Source organism: Taudactylus pleione, unplaced genomic scaffold, assembly GCF_031769625.1.
Source record: "Taudactylus pleione unplaced genomic scaffold, aTauple2 ptg000108l, whole genome shotgun sequence".
NCBI lineage: Eukaryota > Metazoa > Chordata > Amphibia > Anura > Myobatrachidae > Taudactylus > Taudactylus pleione.
Window position 1 is genome coordinate 3919941 of NW_028284510.1, and position 20927 is coordinate 3940867.

The 20927-nt window shown below is 36.0% G+C and overlaps 1 protein-coding gene across 1 annotated transcript; it reads right to left on the bottom strand.

The window, feature by feature from the left end:
• Positions 1-4015: 4015 nt before the first annotated feature.
• Positions 4016-5026, bottom strand: LOC148525466 (C3a anaphylatoxin chemotactic receptor-like). Its single transcript, XM_088470940.1, has 2 exons — positions 4494-5026; positions 4016-4448 (listed from the first exon to the last, which is right to left on the bottom strand). Exons 1-2 carry the CDS (start codon positions 5024-5026, stop codon positions 4016-4018), a joined length of 966 nt encoding a protein of 321 aa, XP_088327066.1.
• Between the last annotated feature and the right edge of the window lie 15901 nt (positions 5027-20927).

Below are 20927 nucleotides of genomic sequence, written 5' to 3' on the forward strand. Positions count from 1 at the left end.
AGATTATTGTTTACAATAGACGATGATATAGACACCACTGATGACAAAGAAAACTAAATTTTTCTTAGCTGCATGATGGAAACAATCGTGTGTATTGCAAAATTGAGAATTTTTTTTTTTTGGAGAGAGGGCGAGCAAGGGTTCATGGTCTGGTATGACTACACATCCAGTAGTGTGGATGATAGGGTTATTCTAATAAGTCCTTTCCTTCCTCTTTTCTAAGCAGGGAAAATGATCGGTATCAGAAATCTGATTTATCATCTATTGAAAAGTGCATTTGCATTTACTGTACTAAAACAGAAGAAAGGTGTATACTATTGTGTATGGATATTATTCAAAAGAGTATCCAATTCTACAAAAATATTCATTGATGGGTAAAGTATTAAATGCTACTAATTGTTGAATTTGTGCCAGAACCATTCTTGAGTTGAAATATACTGAAAATACTAAGATAATTAACATAAAAATATGTGAGAATTGTGAAAAAAATTGGAAAAAAAACAGGAAAAGGGGATACTGATAACTATAACTTGACAAAACCACTAGTAATTATGTTATTTTCATATGTAAGTGAACGTATTCCATTTTTTTTTTAATAAGAAAGTATATGAAATGAAGCAGACTACACCTCAGATCTGAATAACTGCAGGAAAGTTTACTAGTCCAATACAAGTAGAAAATGTTGAGTTATAATATTGTAATAAGATCATTACTGTGTACAAACCTTAAATTCCTTGCTATACTGAACAATGTAAGGAAGATTTTTAAAGAACTAGATGCTTATTATGTACATTGTATTTTTACAATGAGGCATTTGATTATACACTCCTAGGGATTAGTTCCAATAGTGAGTGTTCCAAATAGTTATACAGATCATATACTTCAGACATATTAGGAATGCTAGTTACTACCATGATATTTGGGTTTGATGTTATTTTCTTGTTACCAGATGATCTTTATTACCTATGAGGAAAGTATGATTATAAATTATTGCCAATTAATTCAGAAGAAATTTCCTTTTTAGGCAAGCTGATACTACTGTTTTATGTTATAACTCATAATAATTTGTGATAAGTTCTTTTGCAGGATGCCAGATGTTTTACAAGAGATATAGATCCAGTGAACAAAATAAATTTCCCTGATTGATACTTCAGTGAGACATCATGTTTGAAATAACTTTGCTAACATCCTTACGTATGATAATTGGGGATATTTGTATAATCAACATGAAATTATTGAACTGGACAAATTTATTGACAATGATATTGGACTTTAGATGATAAGACATTCATATATGTTGGACATTTATTAATAATATTCTGGAATGAACAATTACTACAACACCGCCATAATTGATTGCTTAATTGTACAGACTGGAGGATATTGTCAAACTTTTTATACAAACCTTGAAATTCACCGTTGAAGTTATTTGACCAATAATATATTATCAATTACATAAATGAGGCTTATACTATAAAAGAAGAATTTCTATAAATACATTATGATAAAGACTCTAAAGTGATTTATGATGATCATGATTAGATACTAGTTTTAATTTTCAGGTTTAGAAACGTATTTTTAACATATTTTATGTACAGACAAAGTTTATTCTTGAAATCTTAATCCTGATTTTTTTTGTAGTTGGCCTATGCTGTATTCAGATGGCTACTTTAAAAATGAAAACATACAAGAAATGGAGATGAGATATAGCACATGTACTTAATGTGCATATCTAAGGGTGGAGCTGTCAAAGACTAATTTACATAATTCCATATTTACATATGTTTTATGCTGTATAATGAAGCAGTTCATGAGATTTAATAGGGCATTTGCACGTCCATTTTGTTTCTCTGTCCAAACTCACATTTAAATGGAAATTAGTCTGTGTCTTTAAGGCCGCTCCCAAGGAAAACTGTTTATCTAACACAGTGAACAAGAACATGCCCATATATGTATACTTGTGTTGAGAACAATACTCGGACCAAATATAGAGATACCCCAAGCAATGAGTATCTCTTAAAAGAATTCAGTTTGATTCTGATTGCCAAGGAGGAGCTAGCAAGAACAAGCTTTGTCTATTTGATAATGTTAGTGGGTGTATAAGGGAGGCATATAACCTGAATATTGTAATAGGGTATAAGTACTTTGTGACAATGTCAATGGGTGTTGTTTTGCCGCATCAACCCTGGGAGAATATATCCCAGTTAAAAAGGCTAGATCTATCTATTTAATTAATTAATAAAATGACAAATTCTTAAGTATACTGGATTGGACTTTATTGCTATATGCAACAATGGAACAACTGGTAAAAGGTAGATTTCTATGGATTTTTAATGGGTGAGGTATGCAGTCAGGGAGTGATTGTGAGTGAGGGGTATGCCAGTAGGTGAATTATGTAGTTGAAGAGTGATGGGGAGTGAGATGTTTGCCATTATGAGTGGTATGGTGTCAGGAAGTAGTGGTGAGTGAGTGGCATTTCAATAAATGGTATACAGTATGTCAGTAGTTATGGGTAAGATGTACCACATGCAGTTTTGAAGGCTTGAAGCAAAAATAAAGAGGCATATCAGTGTATGGGTGGAGTATTATAAAGGAGTTTGTATAGTGGGTGAAGGAGAGTAGTACAGGCAGCAATACATATGCCTGAGCATGCACTGACAATACTGTATCTGTGTCTCTTCTGTTAGCTCCTCCACACTTACCGCATGTAATAGGGAAAACATTCTGGACATTACAGAACTACAGGAAGAAGCTGTATCATATACCCAACAACAGAACAGATGCCCAATTCAGCTTCTCACACTTACCTACAAAGCCCTCACCCATTCCTCTCCCAGTTAAATCTCTGACCTTATCTCCCTTCACAATCACATCTGCCCACTTTGCTCCACAAATTAATGCTGCCTCCTCTGCCAACTGATTGCTGTACTTCTTCCCCCGCCCACCTCCAAAATTTTTCACATGCTGCTCCCTGCCGCTAGAATTCTCTACCTCTCCCTGTCAGACTCTCCACTTCTCTACAACACTTCAAACAGGCTCTCAAGTCCCACCTTTTCATCAAAGCCTTTAAGCTCTCATCCTAACACACTCTATTCCATGCTCGCTATCTACTCCATCTGTGTCACCCTTGTATGTCTACCCCTACCCTTTAGAATGTTAGCTCTCATGAGCAGGGCACTCTTCTCCTATGTTATTTTCTTTCCATTACTATTACCTTGGACCCCTATCCCTTGACTTCTGTCACCACACAATTTATTTGAGGGTCATAACTGTTGCAGCAATGTGTATATGCCATGTACCTGTCCTGCAATGTATTGTACTGTAAGTCACTGTTCTCTTGTTCTGCTCAATTGTTTATGTACTTTGTAAGGAGCTGCAGGACACTTGTGGGGCCATATAAATAATTAATAATAATAGTTATAAGTAGTCACCTCCAGAGATGACTACAAAATGAGGGGGAGTTTCCAGGGATCATTCTTTTCGAGGGTGATAAACTGTCTAGTTATGATTTTGAAATGAGCTTCAAAAACTTGTCTTCATAAAATTTAGTTCAATATATTTTAATACATGTTTCAAGTACAGTGTTAGCAAGTGAAACATGACAATTATATGCCTGTATAAAGTGTACTCTACTAGTGAACTGTTGAATCCTGACAATTATAATCATGCTGACAAGTAAAGTCTGACAATTGAACAATTAACATCATCTTAGTGAAACATAATAATGCTAACAAGATAAGAATTATAAGCTTATATATAGTTTAACTTAAATCATGTAAACTAGAGACACCTAATAATTAAATGATTCATACATGCATGGTAGAAGTTATCTCATTTGAAGTCTTTAACATATACTCTTATTTTATATCCTAATCACTTTGCTTTACATTCATATTCATATTCTTATTTCATTCACCCTTCTGTACAATATGCTGTAACAAGATATCTTTGGATATTTATTTCCACATTAATTTGTACTTGTGAATGATGAACATATAAGTGAGATAAATGTATTTTAAACATTTCTATTGGCTTCAACTCCACTAAAAATCTCTCTTTCTTTTGAAGACTGATTAAAAATCTCATTTAGAGCACGTTCCAGCCTGGATGGTATGGAATGCATTAAACTCTCTTTAAAGTCTTGGCCTATGAAGACATAGATAATGGGATTAATGCAACTGTTGAAGTAAGCCATGCAGACACAAATATTATTTACTGTATTATCTATATAGAGATATTTGTAAGGCAATGGTATTAGTGGCCAAGTGTAATATGGAAACCAACAGATAAAGAAACACGTCACAACTACAGTGATAATTCTGTACAGTCGCTGAGACTTATTTTGTCTAATAATTTTAGTAAGTTTGAAAAACATTAGACAATAACACACTAGAATGATAGTGAAAGGGATCACAAACATAGTAACACACCTGGTGATTTTCATATTGCTCATGTGAGAAGTAGACATATTAAAAAAGTTTTTTCCCATACACTCTGAAATATCATAATCCACATTGTTAAAAATCACATGAGGAACACTTAAGATCAAACTGAAACACCAAATTATTACTGAAGCGGTGAGGATATATTTTGGGGTTCTATGATTCTTAGACCAAAATGGCCACATTACAGAAACACAGCGATCAATACTCATAGCGACTAAAAAATTTACACTAGCACACATGGTTATATACAGGATACCAGTACTGACTTGACATAATTTATATGCAACATCTCCTTGTAACAGCACAGCCCAGTCTGCAATTTTCAAAGGGAGAATTACACAGCAGATGAAATCAGCTATTGCCAGATTGAGGAACCACACAGCACTGACTGTCTTCATCTTGAATCCAGCAATCCAGATAACTAAGCCGTTCCCTGGAATCCCCAAAACAAAAGTGATAGTGTAGAAAATGGTTGAAAATATTTGATAGATTTTAATCCATTTCATATATTCAGTGGAAGGTGCCTGTATATTTTCAGTCTGATTACAGCATGTCCCATTGTCTGAAAAAGTATAGTTCATGGTGTCTGTTATCCTGAAAGCAGATTGGGGCACAATGAGTGGTATAAATATTTACTTAGTGCATCTGATTTTCATTTATAGTGAAAAATTACAATGTTAAAAATTTCATTCAGAAATGCTTAAATTCCATTACTTACATGTCACATACAATAATACCCAACACTTTACATAAACAGTGCTCCCAAATGATAAACATAAGCATGCTTCATATTACATGTTGCAGATATTCTTAAAAAATGGGCCAGAAAAACAAGATTTTCTCACACTTTTAAACAGGAAAGGACATTGTAGAGTAAGCAGAGATCACAATCCATTAAAAACAAATTAATTACAAAATTTTCAATGCAACATAGCATTAGTTACATTGCATCAATTTAGTATTAACTGCTGATAAATGTGTGTTTGTTATATTAGTTGTATTCTGCTAATCTGTGGGTGACTCATATCATTACTTGAAATTCCATAGTGCTAATAGGGTAACCTATGATTGTGCCTACATTGGTAGTGTTGAGGTAAAACCATAGTCAGATTGGTCATCTAGCACTTCTGGAAAGGACAGAAAGGCCAGATAGCCCTGTCTGGCCACTTGAAGTCCTGGCCAAACAGCTCCGCCTCTTTGGTCAGAATGCAGAGGTTGGGAACGGCATGAGGCCAATGTCCCAGTGAATTGTGGCATTGTCCCTGGGATACGTGGCCACTGCCCCATGATCTGTGGCCTTTTTTGTGTGCGTCCTCACAAAAAATGCCAAAACTTATTCTTGGCCACAGACTGTCTTTGGATAAAACATTCCTTTTAATGATTTTAATGATTATGCAGACAATTATAAACAAAATCATTGAAAAGTAAGAAATATTTTGTCACTGCATCAAATATACAAATTCTTAAACAAATTTCAGATATCTCCATTAAATACAACAGCACAGCTTACCAGGAAAATACATTTCAACACACAGCTATCAAGACACATTCTGTGTATTTACTATGGTGCACTTAATTAAGCTCACATTGAGCACTGAAATGGCTATTAAAAACTTTAATAATCTTTATTGGTTTATTATTTAAAATGTGTAATTTTGGGCTACCAATTAGGCAAAATATTTAAAATTCAGCAAAAGTTAAGTATAGAAAAATAGTGTTCCTAAATAAAAAGTTTGAATAGTGTGCTTAAACTTCTGTACTGCTGGTAAATATATATGGCTATGCTTCGATATCGCATGATAGACCACGTCCCTTGGACTATTAGAGGGGGTGATAGGGCTATGAGATTGCTACAGATAGAAAGCAAATGGATTTTTACTTTGAACACTGTTAGCCCTTTTGGGTTAAATGAAGCTCTTAATTTAAATTGCTTTTTATGAGAATGTTAAGAGAATTAGAGAGTTTAAATACACAGGTATCAAATTAAAATATATACCAAGTTTAATACTCCCTTATGGGGTATTAGTTTGGTATGATTTAAAATAATGTGTTGAAAAAGCAATATGATATATTACCACGAGATGGCGATCTTGTATAAGGATTAAATTAATAACTTAATTATGTAAAGTATGAATTGTTATATGCAATTATGCTAATTTCATGGGTTATTATAAAGTGCAAATGTCTATTGGTTAAATATTTATGTCCTTTATAGTGTTACCCACATGTCATGTGGACAGTAGACACTGTTTTAAACACTTGTACTTTTCACCCCTAGCAGTCAAGCCAGTCTGTGGACCCGGCTAGCGTCACTTCCGGTGTGACGTCACAGTCGAAAACCAGAAGTAAGACGCCGGATACCGGAGACCTGGATGGCGCACTGCAGGGATTCACTGTCACTGATCTGTAAGTATAAATTGTTTGCATTTCACTCTATATCTGTGTCCTGACGAAGGGGGATGACCCCGAAATGTTGATAAGCTGATGCAGTAAAAACTTTTTTTCATCAAAAGTCTGGGAGTGCTGCTTTATTGCAAAAGGATATTTGGAGGGGTTTCATTCACCAGGGTGAGCACCTCAGCAGGATAAAAACTATTGCTCATATTATTTTGGAGTGCCGGTAATTGGTTGTGAATATACAAAGCAGATGGAATGTATTGCGATGCAAAGACAGTCATCTAGCACACAAGGCACCTTAGAGAGCTTGTTTACAATATATATGGACAGGACTGTGTTTTTTATTTTGTTACAAAACTTTTCACAAAAATTTTTGTCACTTCACTAATGCACTGAATTTTTATTATTATCGGACTGCACTACAATAAACAGGAGATACCTGTATTATTTATCTATTGTACAAGATTGCATTTGTGGAGACTTTAATCAGTATTACCTGAGTTGCCATTGGGGAATTATTAATTCTTGGAGATTTTATTCAAAGCATAAGCAGTGAGTCAAATATGTCTGCTACAGAAAATGATATGGTGGAATCAGCAACATTCATGCTGCAGTGTGACACCCAGGATGTTTTTAGCTTTTCTGATGTGGAGGCTTCCAACATCTTATATAGTGGTGCAATTTTTGAAACTGCTGAAAATGCCACAAATGATGATTTGTTTCGTGAGTTGCTTAGAATGAAGAAGCGTGAGGTGGATTTTCTGTATCATGGGATGACGTTATCAGAGTATTATCATATGAAACAGATACCCAGAGGATTTAGAGTCCATAACACTCCAACCATTGGGAGATACAATGCTCCATTTTGTACCAAATGGATATCAATCCTCAATAAATGCTCCATGGACCTGATGCTCTTAGTCATAGAGGAATCCACAAGGGAGCTAAATGTTATCAAAGAAAAAATAGCCTTGTTTGAAACGGAACATGGCAATAGCTTCACTGCGGATTCCGATATTAATTGGATGGAAAAACTAAAATTGCAAATCGATACTTATCGTAAAGATCTTATCCGATATAAAAAAGAAAAATACAATAAAGTGCAGTTAGATTATTCGCAGCATAGGGTGTACATACTGCTAGTCGCCCCCCGGAAGAAACAAGACAAGGAAGGGGAAGAACACGTCCGATGGCCTGGACACGTATGGACCAATCGAGTACATCAGCCAGTGAAAATGATAGTCCGCAGGTACACCCATCTGTGAATCATTCCATCCCTTTAGGGGTAGACACCCGCAATTCACGAGCGGGTTCAACAGTAAACCAACCAGGCGTGGCTGGCAATCGGAGAGGCAGAGGAAGCAACAGACCTCCCAAGGGATGCAGAATTTAGTCTTCAACCTCTCTAAGACTCCCCTAACAAAGGATGAGATTAGTGTATTGAACAACGGCTTGAGTTTCATACCTAATAATGAACATAATCCCTTTCAATGGAAGATAGACAATTATAAATTACAGCAGAATCTAAGATTGAAAGAATTCTATAGTAAACAAGAGAAAAAGATTTCTGAGACTCGAGAAGTCCCTGCACGGATAAAAAAATTGGGCCCTTCGTCCCTCTTTGATCCCCAATCTTTCAACTCATCGATAAAAACTTTCTCTAGGATGTTGGAAGAGGTTCCCAAAAAGATTGTAAAAACAGGATATAAGAATATGTCGCATAATGAAAGCTTGGCTTTTAAATCATTACAACAGAGATGTGACATTGTTATAAGGGGAGCTGATAAGTGGGGAGGAGTGGTAGTTTTGGATATAGATTTGTATAAGGAAGAATGTACATGATTGTTGGCTGATGACAATACTTATATGAGAAAAGATCATGATCCGACATTGAGATATAATAAAGAGCTTAATACTCTGTTATTGTCGGCAGTATCCAATAAAATCATTACAATTGATATGCAGAGAGCATTAGAAGTGGAATGTCCTAAATCTCCGCTCTTTTACATTATTCCAAAAATTCATGAAATTATGGCGAAGCCCCCTGGCAGGCCAATAATCTCTGCCAGGGGATTTTTATGTGAACCGTTGGAAATTTATTTAGAAGCTTTTCTACAACCCTGCATAGTTAACACTTTCACTCATCTTAAAGATACATCTACTTTATTGTGGGATTTTGCACAGATTAACACAGTACCTGATGATTTAGTTTTGTCCAGTATAGATGTGGTAAGCCTCTACACCTGCATTCCACATCAGGCAGGTGTTGAGGCGGTGCGTTTATTGATTAAAGATAACATCTTTTATGAAGGCCCAGAGATAGAATTTTTTCTGAATTTATTACATTTTATTTTAACACATAACTATTTTGTTTATGATGGGAAGTTCTTTCTACAAAAATCAGGGTGCGCAATGGGGTCATGTGCCGCCTTGGTATTTGCTAATGCATTCATGTTCCTAATTGAAAAGGAACTATTTTTCGATTCCATGGAGACCAGTCGATATATCTTCAAGTACTGGCATTATATAGACGATCTTTTAATTTTATGGACGGGAATAATCAATGCATTGCAACTACTGATAGAGCGACATAAGTCCAGTCAAATTAACTGTGATTGCAAGTGTGGACAACATCTATTTTTTGGATGTTAATTTAAGTGTAAGGGATAATAAAATTTACAGAGTTATATACAAAAAGCACAGACAGAAATACCTTACTAAAATTTGAGAGTTGTCATCCAAGATCGACAGTGTCTAACTTACCTTATTCGCAATTTCTCAGAGTCTGTCGTATAAATAATGATCCCAGTGAGAGAAATGTTCAGTTGGAATTAATGACAAACAAATTTTTGGAAAGGGGTTACCCCAGAAAATTAGTTTAGGAAGCAAAAAAGAAAGCTACTCAGGTTGATAGGGCTACATTACTGTGAGAGAAGAATAAAGTTGGTATAGAATCGAATGTTGTACCATGGGTTAATAGATTTTCCCAAAAGAGCCAGGAAACAGCCAGGAAATCACAAAAAGGGCGAAACAACTCTGGCCCATAGTTACAACAGATCCGCAGTTGAAAGCATTGAAGGATAGCAAATTTTTACCAAGCTATTCTAGAGGAGCTAATTTGAAAGATTTGCTAGTACGTACAGATGTTGCTACTCTAGGTTCACTTAATACTCACTTTTTGGCTAGAAAAGCAGGTTGCCATAAGTGTTTAGGATGTGTAACTTGCAGCTTTTTAATAACAGGGGACAATTCAGTCATCCGTATACGGGTAAAACCTATATAATTAGACATGCTTTGACATGCACATCCAAATTTGTGGCACATCTTCAGTCTTGCCCATGTGGGTTACACTACGTGGGCAAGACAGAAAGACAGTTCAAAGAAAGAATGGCTCAACACAGAGCAGCCATTAGAGCTGCACTGTTACAGGGTAATAGCGACCAATCGGTGGCTAGACACTTTGTGGAAGCAAAACATACAATGGCTATGCTTCAATATCGCATGATAGACCACGTCCCTTGGACTATTAGAGGGGGTGATAGGGCTAGGAGACTGCTACAGATAGAAAGAAAATGGATTTTTACTTTGAACACTGTTAGCTCTTTTCGGTTAAATGAAGCACTTAATTTTAATAGCTTTTTATGAGAATGTTAAGAGAATTAGAGAGTTTAAATACACAGGTATCAAATTAAAATATAGTTTAATACTCCCTTATGGGGTATTAGTTTGGTATGATTTAAAATAATGTGTTGAAAAAGCAATATGATATATTACCATGAGATGGCGATCTTGTATAAGGATTAAATTAATAACAACTTAATTATGTAAAGTATGAATTGTTATATGCAATTATACTAATTTCATGGGTTATTATAATGTGCAAATGTCTGTTGGTTAAATATTTATGTCTTTTATAGTGTTATCCACATGTCATGTGCGGCAGCGGAGTCACGTGGTCGCGGGTGACGGGGATCGGGATTTACGATCTGCATCACTGACAGGCGACGGTGGTCAATGCTGCTGCATGTGGCTGTGCAGGCGGGAATGATGTGATTGTACACACAGGTGAGATGTGTTTCTTTGCTGATGGGAACAGGTATTTATATGTTACACTGTACACTTTTTCTCTGACATCCCCTGATGACGGTTGACACCGAAACAGCTGTAGGGATCTGACAGTAGGGGAAAGAGCTCTGATGCACTGATGCTCGCACCTGCTGTAATGTAAGATATGCTGAACAAGATGTACCTGTTATTTACCACAGTGTTGCTATAAAACCTTCTTTTGGATTTATCTATGACTTTCATTGAGTGCTGGCCTCGTCTCTGGTTGAGCCCCTGGTGGATTTACAAGTGGACGGTTTGCTATATTATCATTCATGTGGCCTTGCACCTGTCATAGGATTATTAGGTGTTGTGTGGTTTTTCACATTATCCATATTCTGCTCCAAGACTGGACATTCTAAACTGCACCACTGTCTTATTATGTTGTATGTGTGTTTGTTGGTATTTTTATTGCTGTTTGTCTTTAGTGTTACATGTTTCTATTAAGCATTGGTTTCATGTCATATCTGTGATGGAGTTTGACATTGGAGATTTGACCAGAACTAAGAGATTTCAAGATAAGGAGATCGCTAAAATCTTATTTACAAATACTGATCAGCTAGCTTTTGACACTGATAGTTCTACAGAAGTACATGCCGATTTAGTCAAGTTAAGAAAAACATTGGTTGAGCTTGAATTACATGGCTTGACCCTGTCTCAATACCATAAAGATGGTCTCATCCCTAGAGGCTTTTGTATAAGAAATCAGCCAACATTGGGACATAATAACAAAGATTTTTGTAGGCAATGGTGTCTCATCCTTAATCAATGTAGCTTTGATCTTATGTTACTGGTTATACAACAGGTCAACTCCAATTTAGAGAATGTGAAGAAAGAGATAACTGTTTGTGAAACCGGTGGGCTTGAAATTTTAAAAGCCGATACAGGCATGGACTGTTTAAGCAAATTAGAGGATACTATTACAGTGTTCAAAAGTGATTTATTATCTTTTAAAAAAAACAAATATAGAAAGGTGAAGGAGGATTACAGAGAACTTAAGGTGTATGCATGGTTAATGTCTCAGCCACCTAGGCGGTCTTCAAGAGGAGGTCAGGCTCCTAGAAGGAGACCAGAAAGGTATTTTACAGACATTGAGTCACATACCTCTCAGAGCGACTTTGAACAGTCTAGTAGTTGCAAACGTTTTTTTTAGGTGAGGCTGCACTAACACGGAGCAGAGCCTTGGACAAAGATAAAAAAAAACCCTGTATGAGAGGGGGGTCAAACACATTAAATGCAAAAGGGAAGAGCTTCAGAGGGGTACGGAGATAGATTCAATCTTTCTGATCATACTCTTAATGATTCAGAATACAGTGTTTTATCAAAAGGCTTGTCTTTTGTACAGACACATAGACAAAGAGTTTTTGAATTTGAATCAGAACTATATAGATTCCATAGGCAATTGCGCCTTAAGGATTATTTTAGTAAAAAAGATACTAGCACTATGATTCCCTTCAGAGCAACTAGTTCGTTTGACCCTCCACCTACTAATGCGTCCATTGAGACATTTATGCGCTTGGTGAAAAGAGACATTATCCCTAGTATGCGTAAGGCCAGGATTTTACACCCTAATCTGAAGTGACAATGATGCTATTGTAGTTTGCCCCGCCGATAAGGGCGGTGGCGTGGTCGTATTGAATAAGGCTGATTAAATGGGTGAAGTTATGAGACAACTCTCAGTTGAAAGCTGTTATAAGAAACTTAGGTTTGACCCTACGGAGCATTTTAAGAGGGAGATAGACTCTGTTATAAACATGGGATTGACCAATGGATGGCTTGATGGTAATACGGTGCGTTTTCTGACTCAAGATTTTCCTAAAATACCCCTCCTATATATTCTACCCAAAGTGCACAAATGATTGACCCAGCCCCCAAGGAGGCCTATCATTTCCTCCAGGGGTTCGCTGGGTCAGCCATTGTCACAATTTGTGGATTTTTTCCTGCAGCCTGTTGTTCAGCTTACACCTTACTATATCAAAAATACTTTGGACTTCCTCAAGAAATTGATCTCTTTTGGCACTCCTCCTAGAGGGTGTATACTGGTGATGCTTGACGTCACCAGTTTATACACCAACATTAGGTATGAGGAAGGAGTACACTCTGTGCGCAGGGTGATTGAAACCAGTCCATAGTATGCTGGACCGCCTACTGATTATTTGTTACTTTTGATTGACATTATCTTACATAAAAGTTTTTTTTTATTTGATAATTCTTTTTATTTACAGCTGGTTGGCACAGCGATGGGGTCGAATATGGCCCAATCATATGCCAACCTGTTTATGTATGATTTTGAAAAGGTACATATTATGGCGGATCCAGATTTTTCATGTTTTGTTGCTTTTTATGTTCGATTTATTGATGATTTGTTCATACTGTGGACTGGGAGTGAATCGACCCTTCTGAATTTTGTGAATAGGCTGAATAGCCTACCGGGCTCTATTATGTTCACATGCAAACATAGTGCTGAGGCCATAGAATTTTTGGATGTCCTTGTGGGCATTAGAGATAACTCATTTACCACAGAGATCTTTAAAAAATCCACCGACAGAAACACGTTACTTATGTCTTCAAGTTTTCATCCCAGGCCACTGAAGAGAGGACTTCCCTTCTCTCAATTGATACGAGTGATGCGGATTACATCTGAGATAGATAAAGTGCCTGGGGCTCTGGAAAACATCGGACTGAATTTTATAGATTGTGGCTATGACCCAGATGAAGTCCATCAAGCCATTGAACGTTGTAAGAGACTGGATCGAGTTGCTCTATTGGAGACTAAAAAAGATCCTAAAAATGAGAATTGATTGATGTTTTCCAGTACTTTCTCCATCTCTTCAAGCGTGATTAAAAAAGCGGTTCTCAAACATTGGCATATCATACAAACAGATCCTGTGATGAGTGAATTTTGTGAACGCGCTCCACTATTTGGCTTTAAACACAGCAGCAACATTGGAGACAAGATTGTACACTCTGACATCAGTCCGAGAGTGAATTCCACCACAGGCTGGCTAAGTTTGCAAAAGGGTGCATTTAAATGTGGTAACTGCTTTAATTGCAGGTATATGCAAGTAGGAAAAATTTTCAAACATCCTACTAGTGGAGTTTCTTACCAACTACGGCACAGGATGACTTGTGAGACCAAGTTTGTTACCTATGTTATTCACTGTCCATGTCCAAAGTTATATGTAGGTAAGACAATATGCATGGTTAAGGAACAGAGAGCGATGCATCGCTCCTCAATAAAGAAGGCTGCAACATTAATAGAGGCCAGCACTCCACCGGTCATGAGACAATTTATGCTTTGTGGACATGCCATTAAAGATTTAAGATTCATGCCTTTGGATCATGTACCTCCGTTGCGACATGGTGGTGATAGGAGCAAATTACTACTCAAACAAGAGTGTCGGTGGATTTATCAATTAGCCAGTATGGCTCCATTAGGATTGAATGAGGAGTTATCATTTACGCCTTTTTTGTAATATCCTAAAAAATTACTTTTCTACTATGGTCATTTGCGCTATGTTTGCATTTTTTGTTATGTATCGATATGTGTGGTGTTTATATTTATGTCTTTTTCTTATATGTTCTTGTTGATGACTTCTAATTCATTATGTGGAACCTTGGAATTGAGCAATTAAATTGACTCAATACAATTATGGGAGTCAAGGGCAGATTACAGCTGTATTTTGGGCAGCTTGTGGATCTTCCACAATAACTGTCATGTGCTGGAAGACTCTCTTCCTGTTTAGCTGGTCTACAAGGTGATAGTGGGTGTCTCCTGGGCCTTCCGGCCGACTGTGCGGCAGCGGAGTCACGTGGTCGCGGGTGACGGGGATCGGGATTTCCGATCTGCGTCACTGACAGGTGACAGTGGTCGACTGCTGCTGCATGTGGCTGTGCAGGCGGGAATGACGTGATTGTACACACAGGTGAGATGTGTTTCTTTGCTGATGGGAACAGGTATTTATATGTTACACTGTTTTCTTTTTCTCTGACATCCCCTGATGACTGTTGACACCAAAACAGCTGTAGGGATCTGACAGTAGGGGAAGGAGCTATGATGCACTGATGCTCACACCTGCTGTAATGTAAGATATGCTGAACAAGATGTACCTGTTATTTACCACAGTGTTGCTATAAAACCTTCTTTTGGATTTATCTATGACTTTCATTGAGTGCTGGCCTCGTCTCTGGTTGAGCCCCTGGTGGATTTACAAGTGGAGGGTTTGCTACATAATCATTCATGTGGCCTTGCACCTGTCATCAGATTATTAGGTGTTGTGTGGTTTTTCACATTATCTATCTATCTATCTATCTATCTATCTATCTATCTATATATATATATATCATCTTGGGATTTGGCTTACATTAATTCTTTGTTCATAATATTATCATAATGCCACATGTTTGTTCTATACAGATTCTTTAATCTGTATTTCATTTCTTATAGAGTCAATGTTAATCTCCAATGAAAACTCTCCTTCAGACACTGCTGTATATCTATAACAGATTATGTTTCAAGTAGAACGGAATGTATCCAATTTCTGATGACTGTCTGAACTTGTTACAAAAGTAGCAATTCATCTTCTGTTCTAAGACAGATATAGTTCTGTTTGACTGTGAGCCAAATAGCTCTGTATAATGTCTCTAACTTAAGAGGTGAATGCTTTTCTCTTTTTATATATGTTATCATGACAGCGTGATTGTCAGTATTCTGAGTGCTGTCCTAACTGTCAATAACCCCTCTCAGTGCTGCAGTCCGTAACATTTATAATGACACTTGATAAGCCATCCTAATATTAATAAAATGTAACCAGCAGTATTTAGAATGAAACGTCAATGTGCATTTTGCCTTGGGGCTGCTTTATCAAGGTAGTTCTGAACTGCCTTGATAAAGCAGCCCCCAGGCGATGCATGCATTGATATTTCATTCTAAATACCGCTGGTTACATTTTATTAATATTGGGATGGATTAACAAGTGTCATTCCAACTTTTTCTTTATGCACACTATTTTTCTATACTTAACTTTTGTTGAATTTTAAATATTTCACCTAATTGGTAACCCTAAATGATACAATTTTAAAGATAAACCAATAATGATTATTGCGTTTTTAATAGCCATTTCAGTGCTCAGTGTGAGCTGAATTAAGTGTATCATAGGACATACTAAACTTTCCTTTTGTTGATGCAGATATTACAATTTAACATCTCAGTAACAGGAATTATTTGGATTTAAATAATTCCTTCAAAATATTCTAGATAGTATTAGCCACTAGAGCAGTCTCTACTATTAACTGAGTCAGCATTACACATAAATGTAATGAGCTGATAATTTATAAAAATTATTACTGTAATTAGAATTATTTGTGCTGGATCAAATATAATCTCTGTATGACAATCTGTGTTTTATCCTAACGTCATAAAGTGTATGTACATATTTAATGAGATTTGAAAAATTAGTTGGTGATGGCATAGAGTAAATCTAATTTTGTAAAAAATTGAATTCACTTAACTTTGCTAGACATGGAAGAGAGGTCTATAAAGAGTGGAGAGCACTGGCATATCTGATCCATGGTGTTTGGCGCATATGGGCCCCTGAGTCAGGATGAGCTCACACTGCACACCCTGCACCCATTCAATATATTTGCTTTTTGGCCACAATTCTGGGAACATTTATTTGGTGAATGCACAGTTGAGAAATTAATTTTACCGGGGGTATGCACATGTTTGTAGGCTCTGGCACCGTGACAGAATATTCACTGTGCATAACTGTAATGTGTATGTGTGTGAGCATGCGATAAGGAATATAGATTGTAAGCTCCACTGGGGCAGGGACTGATGTGAATGGCCAAATATTCTCTGTAAAGCGCTGTGGAATATGTGTGTGCGATATAAATAACTGGTAATAATAATAATAATAATAATAATAATAATAATAATCCTGTTGTACTGTATATGGGAGGGGACCCTGCCTAGAGCTTGCACACAGACTCCTTCATTCTATCACAAAATGCATATCCAGCATGGCTACTGGGTGATTCTGATGCATTAAAACTGATTGGCATAAGGTAATTTATGCCAGCCAGAGGCATATATCTACAGCAGTGACATATATTAAATGACAATTATATATGTATAGATCACTCATAATGGAAATATCCATGGTGGCTCATCCACTTATCCTACTACGTATTAAACCTGTGTCTCATCTTTTTGCCACATAAGAATCCACTCCATGTGGATTCTTATGTGGCAATACAGTAGATCATAATAATTATTTTATAAATATTTATCCATGTTTTTCTCTGCATTATGTAAGTGCAGTTTCTCCAGAGGAAGTGGGGGGATAATTTTCAAGTCAGATTTAAACTTTAACTGACCAATCAGACTTCAATTTTAATGTAAAAAATTCAGTTACATTCCATTCAATTGTTTGTTGGAGAAAAACATAATACTGTACCTATCATTCATTTAAAACAATATTTACATAATAAATATATTATAATCAATTATAAACATTCCAAAGAAAAATACAAATTTCAATAAAAGTAACATTAATCATTACTGACAGTCATGAACGCAAACCTAATAATTTTAGAATCATCCCAAATTGTCAAAAGAGACTCATGTAACTACTCCAAAAATACATTTGGCATGTCTGTTAAAATAAAATAATGACATTATTATTTGAAAATTCATATTTAATAATGTAACAACAAGTATTTAATTGAAATACTTAAATATTACATTGCATTACACTCAGTTTTTTCTAAGTAAAACTGTTGGAATATTTGAAAGTTTGGCACAAATATTTAATATAGTCTTTGTTAATTTTTTTTTAAGTTATCATAATGCATTATAAAGTTGACCAAGGCAACATTCTGGAAGGTCCTAGATCTTAAATACAGTAGGATCAATTGAAACACAAGGTGATTCTTTGTAATATATAGTTGTTTTGATGTGTCAAATTTTTTGTTAGCAGGTTACATATCATAATTAAACCCCTCCCTCCAAAAACCTCCAATAATTTATGAATGATTTTTTTCCCCACCAATAAGACAATATAGTAATTTGCTTACTGAAAATTCAAATATGGTGTGGCATCAAATACGGCGTGATTGGAATCAGGAATCTTCGTGTTGGCTTTCCCCCTACAAATATATGAATATACCTACAGTAAACATTTCAATAGTTGTAAATAACCATAAAACAAACAAAATATTCTAAGGTTTACTAAAATTTTCTGTTAAAAAGTTATTAAGCAACATTCATTTTAACTAATGTATAGAGAATATAAAACACAAAAAAATAATAAAACAATAAATCCTCCAAGTTTATTATATAAACACTGAAATGCTGCCAATCTAACTATAGAGAAAATGCAATACAGCATATGCTGGGTTAAATCTGCAATGAAAATCATTTTGATTTTGCCAAAATGGTTCTACCCAGGGCAATACTTACATTATGACCTTTTTTAAATAATGGATTTCATTCTACCAAAGCAAGGATTGGTGAAAATTTGGGCCAGTCCTGTACAATTAATGCTTCACATTTTCCACATTTCATATATCTAAATACACTATCCATGTATTTGTAAAAGGAATAAAAACACACCTTAGAGCTTGGGTCACAATTTCTCTTCCAACATGGAGGCTGGAAACATTTGACGAGATCTTACAGATAGAAAAAACAGCGTGACTATCATTTGGGCAATACTGTTGAGGAAGAAATTACACAAGAGGATAGAAACAAAACAAATAAATATAATGTCCATCATAACCATTATAAATGTGATCCGCAGACAGATAGAGCAGATAGAAACAGGGCATGTTTAAACTCTGGTTACATGGGTGATTACTCTTTAAACTGCAAAAAACCTAGGCATCCCAGAAAGAACCGCTATGAGGACAAATATAAACAGGAACATAACAAGAGGGAGTAGATGCTGTCACCTCTTCACTCCATGGGAAACATAGAATAACCAGACTGACAAGACTCATTAACTCACATGTTCCTAATTACCCCATCTGACTGAACAGACCCCAGAATTTAGAAGGAAGTCAAAATCTTTTCCTAACTGTCACTATTTAAATGTAACTTTCTTTTGTACTAATTTCTCTGGTTTCAATATTTTAAGCACATATGCAATTACTGTATATCACACACGTCACCATCATGGGTCTTTCCAATTCATGATGGCTGCAGAGGTGAATTTTAAAACTAATTGAACTGAAGTCTCTCAAGCACCTCTGATTAATTTGTACAGTAGGCATCAAATTGAAAAAAAAAACTGAGAGGACTTAATTTTACATTACAATTAAACAAATTTGTATTAAAATCATTTGTCTGAGACAGGGAATGTTTTCATTGTTTTACAAACAAGGAAGGGATCAAAGACAATTGTAGTTTAACACAATGAAACTAGGTAAAGAAAACAACTCTTGTTGAAGGAACAGCCATTATATATTTTGGGAAAATGCCAGAAGTTTATAAATTATATTCTTAAATAAAACAAATGAAATTTATTCCAAGGTATGTTGTCAGTGATTCACATAAAGGTTTTTAATGACTTCATTAAACTTAAAAAATGGCATGAGCAAGAAATTTTGAAAGAACTGAGAATTTACTGTAAACTTCAATGTTAACAGATTTAGAAGCAATATGGCAAATACAGCATAGGGATGGCAAATGGAAAATGAATAATAGAAGAAAGAGGGGTAGGTTTTGGGAAATAGTTTCTGATAACATGTGTATGTTTTTCCCAATCAGATAGTAAATCCCAATGAAGTAACTGTATTGAACAGAAAAGAAAACAGAAGGAGTTTGCCATTAAAGAATGAGGGGTATATGTACTAAAAGTCCACTTAGCATGGAGATAAAGCCGCTCCTGCTTTGCCTGCAATGGCTGCATAGCAGTGGCCAGCTATTACAAATGTTCCTAAAATAGACCCACCAAAGAGAGTGCACATAAGTCACTCCTGAGGTTATAACAGCTAAGACCACTTGCCCCTGACAGCCCTGTGTGTGTTTCACACTATTTTCCGGGCAGCAGCTGCAGCATTGACCTGTTTTTGTAAAAATGTATTAACAAATGGGCAAAATGACAAAAAGCACTTCCTGCTTCTCCTGTGAGGATAAGCAGATAAAGTCAGCAGGAGCAGGTGAAGGTGGTGCTGGAGATGTCACCCAACAGTAAATCACCTCTCCTCAGTAACACCTGGGACTCTTACCTCTGCACAGCACAATATTGTAGCCTGCAATTTTCAGAGAAAATACCTATAGTACATTGTGAGAAGCAGCATGTACAGGGATTGTCTCTGCCTTTAATGTTTGTACCCCTTTTCTCCTAGTACATAGTCCCCTCAGTTTTTAAATTATTTTTTCAGCATTTTGAAAACAACAATCGCAAACAAATAGCATAATGATATAAACACCACAAAGGAAATATAAGTTTCCTTATTATATTAATAAGCAATGAGGTTTGTAACAGCATTGATCATTAGACAGGGAGGGAAGAAAGACACCCTGCACAATTGGTTGATCCCAAACCATGCACCGAAGTATTATAGCTACACAAAACAAATAGATGTACTGTATTAAAGTATATAAAGGATGATAAAACAGAGCAGATCAGTTGGAAGAAAAAGTAGCTGGGAAAAATTTATTTATTTGTGATAAAAACTGTAAAGCTGGGTACAAACGGTCAGATAAAGTTGATGATTTAAATGATAATGATCATATCATTATCGTTCAAATCATCCAGTTTCTGGTACCATCAAATGACCAAACAATGGTCGATGCATGACCACAAATGGTCAATAACGATATTGACCATTGCCCATGCATACATGGCCAAACTGGACAATATCAACCAGGTTAGCCTGTTAACTATAGGGACTCACGATCATGGGTCGTTATAGTCATCTAACACATGCAGGATGATCAGACAATGATATCTGATCATTGTCTGATCGTCCAGC